The 12,609-nt window shown below is 41.4% G+C and overlaps 1 protein-coding gene across 3 annotated transcripts in view; it reads right to left on the reverse strand.

The window, feature by feature from the left end:
- Window positions 1-1,493: 1,493 nt before the first annotated feature.
- LOC126266904 (UDP-glycosyltransferase UGT5-like) overlaps window positions 1,494-12,609 on the reverse strand; it is a 70,056-nt gene continuing 58,940 nt past the window's right edge. For all 3 annotated transcript variants that reach the window (XM_049971580.1, XM_049971581.1, XM_049971579.1), the window contains exons 5-6: window positions 2,712-2,931; window positions 1,494-2,273 (exon numbers count right to left, since the gene is read on the reverse strand). In XM_049971580.1, the coding sequence (XP_049827537.1) occupies window positions 2,003-2,273; window positions 2,712-2,931 (491 nt within the window). In that variant the 3' untranslated portion in view covers window positions 1,494-2,002. The remainder of the gene's footprint in view (window positions 2,274-2,711; window positions 2,932-12,609) is intronic.

The following is a 12,609-nucleotide window of genomic DNA, read 5'->3' on the forward strand; positions in this document are numbered from 1 at the left end:
ATAACTTAGCAGAGCAAATTTGTAAGTAGATCTCAAAATGAAGACAGAACTAATTGTGATGGAAGTTGTATGGCAACAGTTCAACAGCTTTGTCCAACTAGTTTCATGGCCAAGGGTTATACTGATCTGTTATCTGTCCTCAATTTCTTCTTCTGAAATTTTCAGTTGTTGCAGGGCTTCTTGTGTTTCTTTCATCCAATTGGTCTTTAATTTGCCAGCATTAATGATGTTAAAAATTTGCTTTGCGAGTCTGTTTTCATCCATCTCCAATAAGTATCCATAGACTTGTTGGTGTCTTTTCCTATATTTATTTGAGATGATGTTTGTGTGTTGATAGAGTTCCTCTGTAAATCATCTTACCCAAGTTTCATCACGGAGAAGAGTGTCATATATTTTCAATGAATTTTTTTGCTCTTATTTCCCTCTGTTAGAATTTCGGTCATCCCTTTAATAAATGCAGTTTCTGCTGCATAAAAGGCTTCTGGTAAAACAACTTTGTTGTAGTGCCAAAGACTTACATTACAAGATACTGTTTGTTTGTGCCAGTGATTCCAAGTCAATTTGTACATCTTTTCAGTTTAAATATTCTTTCTGTGTTTGAGAATGTGTTCATCCCTGTGTTGGATGGTTTGTCTTAAGTACCTGAAGTAAGTGACATGTGAGACTATGTTTTCAGTGGAAGTTTTCCACTTGATTTGGTGTCCATATACTGATTTTTTTTTTTTTTTTTTTTTTTTAATGGGAAATTTAGAGTCCAGTTTTACAGATTTAATGTACTGTAGTATATCTATCACTAGTCTGGCTTCATTTTTGTTGTTTGTTAATATAGACAGGTCATCAGCAAAGGCCAGGCACTTCAGTGATGTCCATGACATGTCTGAAGTGTATGTCAATGATACTCAAGTTAACGGTATTGTGCATTTCTGCTAAAAACATCCAACAACCCATATTACCAATAAAATGCTAACAAGGGAACTGTAATTCCCTGCCCGCTCCTATGCTCAGGGTGGGTGTATTTTGTTGAGCATATTGCTGGTTGACATATTTTCGTCCATTTAACACACAAAATGGAAAATATTACTACAACTTGTTTTTAAGTGTAGATCATAAACAAATATATCAATGGTATCAGTGAAAAAGCAATGCCCAGATTTATTTTCATCGAATCCATAATTCCAACACTGAATCATTGAGGAAGTTTGTACTATGATTTGCTTAGTTTCCATAGACAGTAGGAATAAATCAATTAAACAAAGGTTTCTGATTGTTCTTGTTTGAACTTTCAGCTGTAGTACACCGCATAGTTTGAGTATTTCACCTAGGATCTAATGTAAAGAAAAAGAACAAAAACAAAAACTGCATATGTATTATTACATAGAAGCATTAGTGAGATGCTATTGAGTTTCCTCCTGATCTAACAGGCTGCAGATTTACAGTTTGAGTAAAGCAGTAACAGTAACACTTGGAAGCTTTTATAAGTAAAACAATAATACTTATCTTCATTGTAGTATTAGCTTTAATTCGCACTGAATAAGACAGTGTACAATTAAAAACTACCAGTCATATAACAACATAGTTGGCATTATGTCTGACAAAATTATACTGCACAGTAAATATAGTAATTACTAAAATCACCAACCTCCACAGTATACACAGAGTCAGCATCTCAGTTTAATAAAATATGAATGAACAAGCTGCTACTAAATGAGAATGGTGTTTGTTGTCCATGGAAATTGATGGACCAGAAGCAGCAACTGAGAAGCTTTAACCATCTGTAATACACTTGCTAATTTTTGAGATCATTATAACTAAACCTCTATTTTGAGAAGCATTTAACAATAAATAGTAACAACAAAATGTTCAAGTCACTGGTAAACTACATGACTTCTGATGCAGAAGTGCGAACAATTCATAAACTTTGCAAACTTAACTACTGACATACAGAACACTCTTTCATTACCCTCCATGTCAGTGAGTTCCTGCTTTCATACCAGTCCATATATCATAATAGTTTCTGTTTGGGACGTAATACAGCAAGCAGAATTTTAAAGCAATAGCCAAGGACTACTAAAACAATGATACTAAAAATCAACAGAACAGCCACTACATCCAAGAGAAGGTACTGAAATATATTGAGTTCTTTAGCTGCTGACTGTAAATGTGGTGCACCTCCATGTCGAAGAACATATTCTGTCCAGTAAACTGCAGTTTCCATTGGAGACATAGGACGATCACGAAATATCTTAGATGTCTGTATCGCGTTCTCCTTATAACTGCAACAATATAGGAATTTTTTTGTGTTTCAGTCAAATCATCACAAACAATAATTTTGCATGGAAAAAAAAATGAATGATTGATTTTTAAAATATCAGAAGCTGCTACAATTCTAGATCTATAGCTGATAAAGAAACAGTTTAACACTCAGGCCATTGACTTTTGACGCAATGATGAGCACTACATGATTACTACTCCTGGCAAATAACAGATTAAAAAATATTTTAGCAATAGCCCTTAATTAGAAGTAACACTTTTTCCTTAAATTTATAGAAGTCAACTATGGGGAGTGATGTTGCCAAACATTTTACTGTGACAAGAATAGGGCACTTACATGTTTTCCATTTTGCCAGATTACATGCACACTAGTGTGCCAAACTCGTTTTGCAAACTATTCAGGTTTAAAACTTTTACAAAAAATTTTGTGAACTACATACCTTATATTGTAAATTACTTGGTTCAAAGCATTCAACAGGTTTTCCATTGTTAAATTGCTGTAGGATAGCTGAATACCTATCCCTTGTCGAACAATATTGTTTGCATTGTGATCCTGATCTCCAAAGAAAGGTACAGTTACCATAGGAACAGCATTATGTACGGCTTCAATTGTGCCCAATAATCCACTGTGTGTCACAAATGCTTTTACATTGGGGTGATCTGTAAGGACATAAATAACAGAAAAACAGTTTAATTAAACTATGTAGATGCACAGAAATAGCAGAGGAATAAAATTGAGAATGGGGAGGGAGGGAGGGAGGGAGAGTTCATGCAGTGAATACATGGGAAGATAAATATCTCTATCTCAAGCTATTGTCCGATGGCAAATGGGAACACCCTCACCTAAACATAGAGGCTGAATGTGAAGCTGGTTCTGAAGGCATGTGATCAGTATAATCCCCTTGTGCTGTATAATACTGATGATTTTTCAAAATTATTCATTCTGTACACCCATAGTTAAAATTGAAGATATGCAACTAAGACACTTCTTCAAGAATGTCGGTGCAATGTCTGAATTATCTTGAAATAGCAGCCAGGGCAGCCTACAATGAAGTACAGGGTGATTATAATCAAAGTTCCAGTATCAAAATGGTATTAAAAAAAACCACTACTGCTCAGAATGGCATTAAATTTTAATGAGATATTATGGAAGCATTACGGGGAGGGGGGATCTAACAAAATCTTTACATCTAGATGGCACTGTAAGTAGCAGAATATGCAAAATTGTCTGCTGCCAATAAAGCTCCTTTACAAGAACCATGACTGTGTGCAGACATTCTGGACCCCCAAGGGTATGAAAAAAGGCATTGGTCTGATGTCTGACAAGGGCCCGGAGAAAATGATTATGAAATTAAAAAAGAAAGGTTCTTTTGAAGACCAATTGGCAGAAAAAAATTAACAAAATGTGGTGATGCTGGTAGTGGGGTGCAAATATGCAGTACATGGGATTTGCCTGAACTTTGAACATACCTGCAAGTAAAGCGCAGAAAACATCCTGCATTATTGTCCATACAAAGTCACCCATGGTCAGGAGTTGTTTCATGGTCACCTGCCAATAAGAGAAATATTTGCCCTAGCATTTCTTGCTTGCATGAAAGTGGACAATGACTGCCCATGGAATGTTCTGTGGACAGACGAAGGCCATTTCCATCTCCAAGGACACACAATACAGAGAACTGCAGCCTATGGGCAATGAAAAATCTGCTTGCATACCAGCCAGTACTGCTTCATTTTGCTGAGGTAACAATGTGGTGTGGGTTGACAGTATTGTTTATGGTAGGGCCATATTTTTTCGAGGAGGATGGGTAATATACACTCACTGGTAAATGCTATGAGAGCCTTTTGTGCACCAACATAATTCCAACCCTTCAGCAGCACGAATCTGTAGATAGGATCCTTTTTATGCAAGATGGTGCTCCTCTGCACATTACATGCCTGGGAAGCAGCAAAGGCATTTTGGAAATGGTAAAATTAACAGCTGTCATTTTCCTACAGCCTGGCCATCCAGATCACATGATCTTTGCCCATGTGACTTCTGGCTGTGGGATTATCTAAAAGATACAATATTCGGTGCTCTGATTGCAGACGTGCATTGTGCAATACCTTCTGAACATTATTTCTGTTGTGGAACAGGCTGTTTCTCGATTTCAACTTTGGGCAGAACTTATCTTGTGCCAATCTCATCACAACTAAAAACTGATTTCATTGTTGGTTTCAATGCTGTTTGTGGCCTTTGGACAATAAAAAAAACCGATTTTTCTCATCCAATCTGGTACAATCTTGCTGTTGTGGATGGGCTTACCTAAGTAACAGTGCCACAACTGTTGGCTACCAAACTTGTACGCCCGTGCACATTGCATAGTACAGTGGGTTTAATGTGCAACTGTCATATTGAGATTCATCTGTCATTCATAGCTGAACCTATTTACGTTATGATGCTGACTAGGCATCCATAGGGTTTTTGGAGCGTATACTGTATTCAAACATTATGAGTCACCTCGAAGGGAACAATCTATTGATATGTACGAGGGTCGGTCAAAAAGTAATGCCTCCCATTTTTTTTCTACTTAAAAAAATTAAGTTAAGTGAAAAATTTGAATTTGGCGCCATTCCTCAAACCTTCTTCTGCAATCCACTGCAGTAGTAACTTTCTGTGTCAACAGGTGGCAGCACAGCAGAAGTTTGTAAGATGGCCGACATCGATGTTCGTTTGAGACAGCGTTGTGTGATTGAATTCTTGAATGCAGAAGGTGAAACGCCCATACACATTCATGAAAGACTGAAGAAGGTGTATGGTGTTGTGACAGTGGATGTCAGCACTGTTAGACGATGGGTTCGTCGTTGTAAGGAAGCTGAAGGGCAAACACCGTTGACTGACGAAAAGCGGAGCGGCAGGCCGGTGAGTGCAGTGACTCCACACAACATTCAGCAAGTTGATGACATCATTCGTGGTGACCGTCGGGTGACTGCAGATGAGCTGTGTCGCATTATTTCTCTTAGTAAAGGCAGTGTGATCACGATTATTGAACAATTGGGGTACTCAAAAGTTTGTGCACGGTGGGTTCCAAGAATGTTAACCGATCAGAATAAAGAGGCAAGGAAAACAATAGCCTCCCAACACTTGCAGCGCTTCCGTTTGGAGGGAGATGAGTTTCTGAAAAAAATTGTGACCGGGGACGAAACATGGGTGCATTTTTTTGAACCCGAATCAAAGAGGCAGTCAATGGAGTGGCGTCACACAAGCTCGCCGAGGAAGAAAAAATTCAAAACTGTGCGATCGGCAGGGATACAGAGGGTGTGATTCTGGTTGATTTTTTGGAGCAGGGATGCACAATAAATTCTGTTCAATACGTCACAACCCTCAAAAAACTTAAAGCACGTCTTCAGCGAGTTCGCCCAACAAAATCAATGGCAGATGTTCTTCTTTTGCATGACAATGCAAGACCACTCACCAGTCGTCACACCTCTGACGAGATTGTCAAAATTGGATGGGAAGTTTTGCCTCATCCCCCATACAGCCCTGACCTGGCACCATCAGACTTCCATCTGTTCGGGCCACTAAAAGAAGCTCATCGTGGGATTCATTTTGAAGATGAGGAGGCCGTCAAAACATCCGTGCGTCAATGGCTTAGGAAGCAGAGCTGTGATTTTTACCGTGCTGGGATACATGCCCTTGTTCAAAGATGGACCAAAACTGTAGAGATGGGCGGAGATTACATTGAAAAATGACAAAATGATCCTCAATGTTGTGGTTTTCAACCTATGTAATTGCATTTAAATTTCCTGACAATTAAACGTAGAAAAAAAAATAGGAGGCATTACTTTTTGACTGACCCTCGTATAATCAGCATGGTTTCAGAAAACATCGTTCTTGTGCAATGCAGCTAGCTCTTTATTCGCACAAAGTAATGGCCGCTATCAACAGGGGATCTCAAGTTGATTCCAAATTTCTAGATACCGTTCCTCACAAGCGACTTCTAATTGATCTGCGGGCCTATGGGGTATCGCCTCAGTTGTGCGACTGTATTCGTGATTTCCTATCAGGAAGGTCGCAGTTCATAGTAATAGACGGCAAATGATTGAGTAAAACTGAAGTGATATCAGGTGTTCCCCAGGGAAGCGTCCTTGGACCTCTGCTGTCCCTGATCTATATAAATGACCTGGGCGACAATCTGAGCAGTTCTCTTAGGTTGTCCGCAGATGATGCTGTAATTTACCGTCTAGTAAGGTCATCCGAAGACCAGTATCAGTTGCAAAGTGATTTAGGAAAGATTGCTGTATGGTGTGGCAGGTGGCAGTTGACACTAAATAACTAAAAGTGTGAGGTGATCCACATGAGTTCCAAAAGAAATCCGTTCGAATTCGATTACTCGATAAATACTACAATTCTCAAGGCTGTCAATTCAACTAAGTACCTGGGTGTTAAAATTATGAACACCATCAGTTGGAAAAACCACATAGATAATATTGTGGGGAAGGCGAGCCAAAGGTTGCGTTTCATTGGCAGGACACTTAGAAGATGCAACAAGTCCACTAAAGAGACAGCTTACACTACACTCGTTCGTCCTCTGTTAGAATATTGCTGCGCGGTGTGGGATCCTTACCAGGTGGGATTGATGGAGGACATCGAAAGGGTGCAAAAAAAGGGCAGCTCATTTTGTATTATCACGTAATAGGGGAGAGAGTGTGGCAGATATGATACACGAGTTGGGATGGAAGTCATTAAAGCAAAGACGTTTTTCGGCGCGGAGAGATCTATTTACGAAATCTCAGTCACCAACTTTCTCTTCCGAATGTGAAAATATTTTGTTGAGCCCAACCTACATAGGTAGGAATGATCATCAAAATAAAAATAAGAGAAATCAGAGCTCGAACAGCTCGCTTTTCCCTCGTGCTGTTTGGGAGTGGAATCTACATCTACATCTACATCTACATCCATACTCCACAAGCCACCTGACGGTGTGTGGCGAAGGGTACCCTGAGAACCTCTATCGGTTCTCCCTTCTATTCCAGTCTCGTATTGTACGTGGAAAGAAGGATTGTCGGTATGCTTCTGTGTGGGCTCTAATCTCTCTGATTTTATCCTCATGGTCTCTTCGCGAGATATACGTAGGAGGGAGCAATATACTACTTGACTCTTCGGTGAAGGTATGTTCTCGAAACTTTAACAAAAGCCCGTACCGAGCTACTGAGCGTCTCTCCTGCGGAGTCTTCCACTGGAGTTATCTATCATCTCCGTAATGCTTCCGCGATTACTAAATGATCCTGTAACGAAGCGCGCTGCTCTCTGTTGGATCTTCTCTATCTCTTCTATCGACCCTATCTGGTGCGGATCCCACACTGCTGAGCAGTATTCAAGCAGTGGGCGAACAAGCGTACTGTAATCTACTTCCTTTGTTGTCGGATTGCATTTCCTTAGGATTCTTCCAATGAATCTCAGTCTGGCATCTGCTTTACCGACGATCAACTTTATATGATCATTCCATTTTAAATCACTACTAATGCGTACTCCCAGATAATTTATGGAATTAACTGCTTCAAGTTGCTGACCTGCTATTTTGTAGCTAAATGATAAGGGACCTATCTTTCTATGTATTCGCATCACATTACACTTGTCTACATTGAGATTCAATTGCCATTCCGTGCACCATGCGTCAATTCGCTGCAGATCCTCCTGCATTTCAGTACAATTTTCCACTGTTGCAACCTCTCGATACACCACAGCATCATCTGCAAAAAGCCTCAGTGAACTTCCGATGTCATCCACCAGGTCATTTATGTATATTGTGAATAGCAACGGTCCTATGACACTCCCTTGTGGCACACTTGAAATCACTCTTACTTCGGAAGACTTCTCTCCCTTGAGAATGACATGCTGCGTTCTGGTATCTAGGAACTCCTCAATCCAATCACACAATTGATCTGATAGTCCGTATGCTCTTACTTTGTTCATTAAACGACTGTGGGGAACTGTGTCAAACGCCTTGCGGGAGTCAAGAAACACGACATCTACCTGTGAACCCGTGTCTAAGGCCTTATGAGTCTCGTGGACGAATAGCGCGAGCTGGGTTTCACATGACCGTCTTTTTCAAAACCCATGCTGATTCCTACAGAGTAGATTTCTAGTCTCCAGAAAAGACATTATACTCGATCATAATACGTGTTCCAAAAATCTACAACTGATCGACGTTAGAGATATAGGTCTATAGTTCTGCACATCTGTTCGACGTCCCTTCTTGAAAACGGGGATGACCTGTGCCCTTTTCCAATCCTTTGGAACGCTTCGCTCTTCTAGAGACCTATGGTACACAGCTGCAAGAAGGGGGACAAGTTCCTTCGCGTACTCTGTGTAAAATTGAACTGGTATCCCATCAGGACCAGCGGCCTTTACTCTTTTCAGCGATTTTAATTGTTTCTCTATCCCTCTGTCGTCTGTTTCGATATCTACCATTTTGTCAACTGTGCAACAATCTAGAGAAGGAAGCACAGTGCAGTCTTCCTCTGTGAAACAGCTTTGGAAGAAGACATTTAGTATTTCGGCCTTTAGTCTGTCATCCTCTGTTTCAGTACCATTTTGGTCACAGAGTGTCTGGACATTTTGTTTTGATCCACCTACCGCTTTGACATTGGACCAAAATTTCTTAGGATTTTCAGCCAAGTCAGTACATAGAACTTTACTTTCGAATTCATTGAAAGCCTCTCGCATAGCCCTCCTCACACTACATTTCGCTTTGCGTAATTTTTGTTTGTCTGCAAGGCTTTGGCTATGTTTATGTTTGCTGTGAAGTTCCCTTTGCTTCCACAGCAGTTTTCTAACTTGGTTGTTGTACCACGGTGGCTCTTTCCCACCTCTTACGATCTTGCTTGGCACATACTCATCTAACACATATTGTACGATGGTTTTGAACTTTGTCCACTGATTCTCAACACTGTCTGTACTTGAGACAAAATTTTTGTGTTGAGCCGTCAGGTACTCTATAATCTGCTTTTTGTCACTTTTGCTAAACAGAAAAATCTTCCTACCTTTTTTAATATTTCTATTTACGCATTATGATCGCTGATTCCCTGTTTTGCATTAACTGATTCAAATAGTTCGGGTCTGTTTGTCACCAGAAGGTCTAATATGTTATCGCCACGAGTCGGTTCTCTGTTTAGCTGCTCAAGGTAGTTTTCAGATAAAGCACTTAAAAATATTTCACTGGATTCTTTGTCCCTGCCACCTGTTATGAACGTTTGAGTTTCCCAGTCTATATCCGACAAATTAAAATCTTCACCCAGAACTATTACATGGTGGGGAAATCTACTCGAAATATTTTCCAAATTATTCTTCAGGTGCTCAGCCACAACAGCTGCTGAGCCCGGGGGCCTATGGAGACATCCAATTACCATGTCTGAGACTGCTTTAACCGTGACCTTCACCCAAATCATTTCACAATTCGAATCTCCGTCAATTTCCTTTGATATTATTGCACTTCTTATCGCTATAAACACGCCTCCCCCTTCACTGTCCAGCCTGTCTCTGCGGTATACATTCCAATCTGAGTTTAGGATTTCATTACTGTTTACATGTGGTTTCAGCCAACTTTCTGTCCCTGGTACTATATGGGCGTTGTGACCGTTTATTAATGAGAGCAGTTCTGGGATCTTTCTATAGATGCTCCTGCAGTTTACTATTAGCACATTAATATTGTTAGTCCCTGTTGCATTTTGCCTACTCCTGCCTTGCCGCGTCTCAGGAGGCATCTTGTCGGGCCTAGGGAGGGAATTCTCTAACCTAAAAAAACCCCATGTGCACTCCACACGTACTCCGCTACCCTCGTAGCCGCTTCCGGCATGTAGTGCACGCCTGACCTATTCAGGGGGACCCTACATTTCTCCACCCGATAGCGGTGGTCGAGAAATTTGCACTCCAGCTCTCGGCAGAATCATCTGAGCCTCTGGTTTAAGCCTTCCACTCGGCTCCAAACCAGATGACCGCGGTTGGTTCTGGGAACGATACTACAAATAGTTAGCTCTGATTCCACCCCGCGAGCGAGGCTTTCCACCTTCATCAACTCCACCAACCGCCTGTACGAACTGAGGATGACCTCTGAACCCAGACGGCATGAGTCATTGGTGCCGACATGAGCAACAATTTGCAGTCGGGTGCACCCAGTGCTCTCTATCGCCGCCGGTATGGCCTCCTCCACATCTCGGATGAGACCCCCCGGCAAGCAGACAGAGTGAACACTGGCCTTCTTCCCCGACCTTTCCGCTATTTCCCTAAGGGGTTCCATCACCCGCCTAACATTGGAGCTCCCAACGTGTGCCTTGCTGAAGGAGCAGCCACATGTCCACTCCCAGGCAGAGCGGGCGATGCCACACGGCCAGCCTCCACATTGACCCTCCTCCTCGTGCACCGCGAATGCCGCTGAACCCACCACTCCCCTTGGGGAGAGGGTGGCCCAACCGCGCCCGGTACCCGCGTAGATGTCTCGACAGCAGGGGCAGTGGGTGAAGCATGTAACACCTGGGGTGTACCTTGCGACACACCAGACTCCCCACTGCCGCTACACTCTGAGGCAGCAGCCTGAAGACGGCTGACCGCGGCCATCAACACGCTCAGCTGTTCGCGAAGAGTGGCCAGCTCCTCCTGCGTCCATAAACAGCAGTCACACATCCTATCCATCCTAAGGAATCAATTTACTGAAGAGACTTAATCAACTTTTAACTAGACTGCGAATTCACTAAAGGCGGCTGATTATTGACTAAACTGTGATTGCTAACCACTTCTTGTAGAAAACAATGAAAATAGCACTACCTGTCTCTGGACTGTATTCAAAACACTAGCACTACTAGCACTATGACTGACTAAAGGGACTCTCTCTGACTGTATTCAAAACAAACACGAAATCTATGGAACACTATTACTAGCACTTGACAATTAAAGCTTCCTAAAAGCAAAAACACACCGAAGAAGTAGAAGAAGAAGTGACAAGTAAGAAAAATACAGTTAATACTTAAATTAAGGTAGCTCGCTGCACAGCAGATGGCGGTAGAGAGATAGTATGATTGTGGTTCGATGAACCCTCTGCCAAGCAGTTAAATGTGAATTGCAGAGTAATCATGTAGATGTAGATGTAGATCTAAAGGGAAAAAATTTGTTAATTTTTTTCTCATAATGTTTCTCCCCATCTGCTGCTTGTGGTCTTGCGGTAGCATTTTCTCTTCCCGTGCACAGGGTCCTGGGTTCGATTCCGGATGGGGTGTCGTTGTGTTGTCTTCATCATCATCATTCATCCACATTATGGTCAGAGGAAGGCAATGGCAAACCACCTCTGCTGGGATCTTGCCTAGGCGGCATCATCCCCGCGGTCCTCAGAGTATGGGACCTCATCATCATCATCATCATCATCATCAATGTTTCTCCCATCTTTGATAACATTCTGTCCAAATTGGACGTCATTCCAAGAGTGATTTTTTTACAGCATTTTGAAACTGTAACTTGAATTATAATCACCCTGTATATACCAAAGAAATCTAAAAAAATCCTTATAACTGTAACTGCTGATCCCCAATTGAAAGTGAGTGAATTAAAAGTAGCATGACAATGAGCAAAAACCCTCATATGTATTTCTCTGCTGAGAATCTGCATCCTATATATTCTGTGCACTCTACAAGCCCTCTAATTTTGCGACTGCAACTGGTAGTGTCTTGGTGATGTATTGGAGGAGGAACAAAAATGGCAATAATAAGGAGCACTGGACTGTACTCCTTACTGTGCATGCTCTTGATGGCAATGGAAGAGAGGGTTATGATTCAGAAATATACCAATGAGATGGTGTTTATATAAGAAAGCAAGTTGTATGGCTATGAGTGCATTACCAATTGCAGGTAGGTGTTCATGAACCCGTAACGGAAGTAACTACAGAATTTCCTGGCTTCCAGGAGTTAGACCATATATTTTTTATGATCCCTGGTTTGAGCAGGGGAGAAAACTGTCTTCCTGCAAGTGATGATAAATTACACTGATGAGCCAAAACAGTATGACCAACTGCTTTACAGCTTGTTTGTATGTCTGGAATGAAATACATCACTGCATATCGCAGTTTCTTGGTAGATTTGTGGAAATATGTGGCATTAGATGTCTTCGCACAGGTCATGTAATTCACATAAATAATGAACCGCTGATTTGCATACGCGGTAATGGCACCTCATAGCGACCCAGATGGTTTCCATAGAATTTACATCAGGTGAAATTGGTTGCTCAGCTAACAATGTGACTTCACAATAATGTTCCACAAATTACTGTGGCACAGTTTTGGCTCCGAGACACAGTCAGTTATACCACTGCAAGAT

Source organism: Schistocerca gregaria, chromosome 4, assembly GCF_023897955.1.
Source record: "Schistocerca gregaria isolate iqSchGreg1 chromosome 4, iqSchGreg1.2, whole genome shotgun sequence".
NCBI classification, from domain to species: domain Eukaryota; kingdom Metazoa; phylum Arthropoda; class Insecta; order Orthoptera; family Acrididae; genus Schistocerca; species Schistocerca gregaria.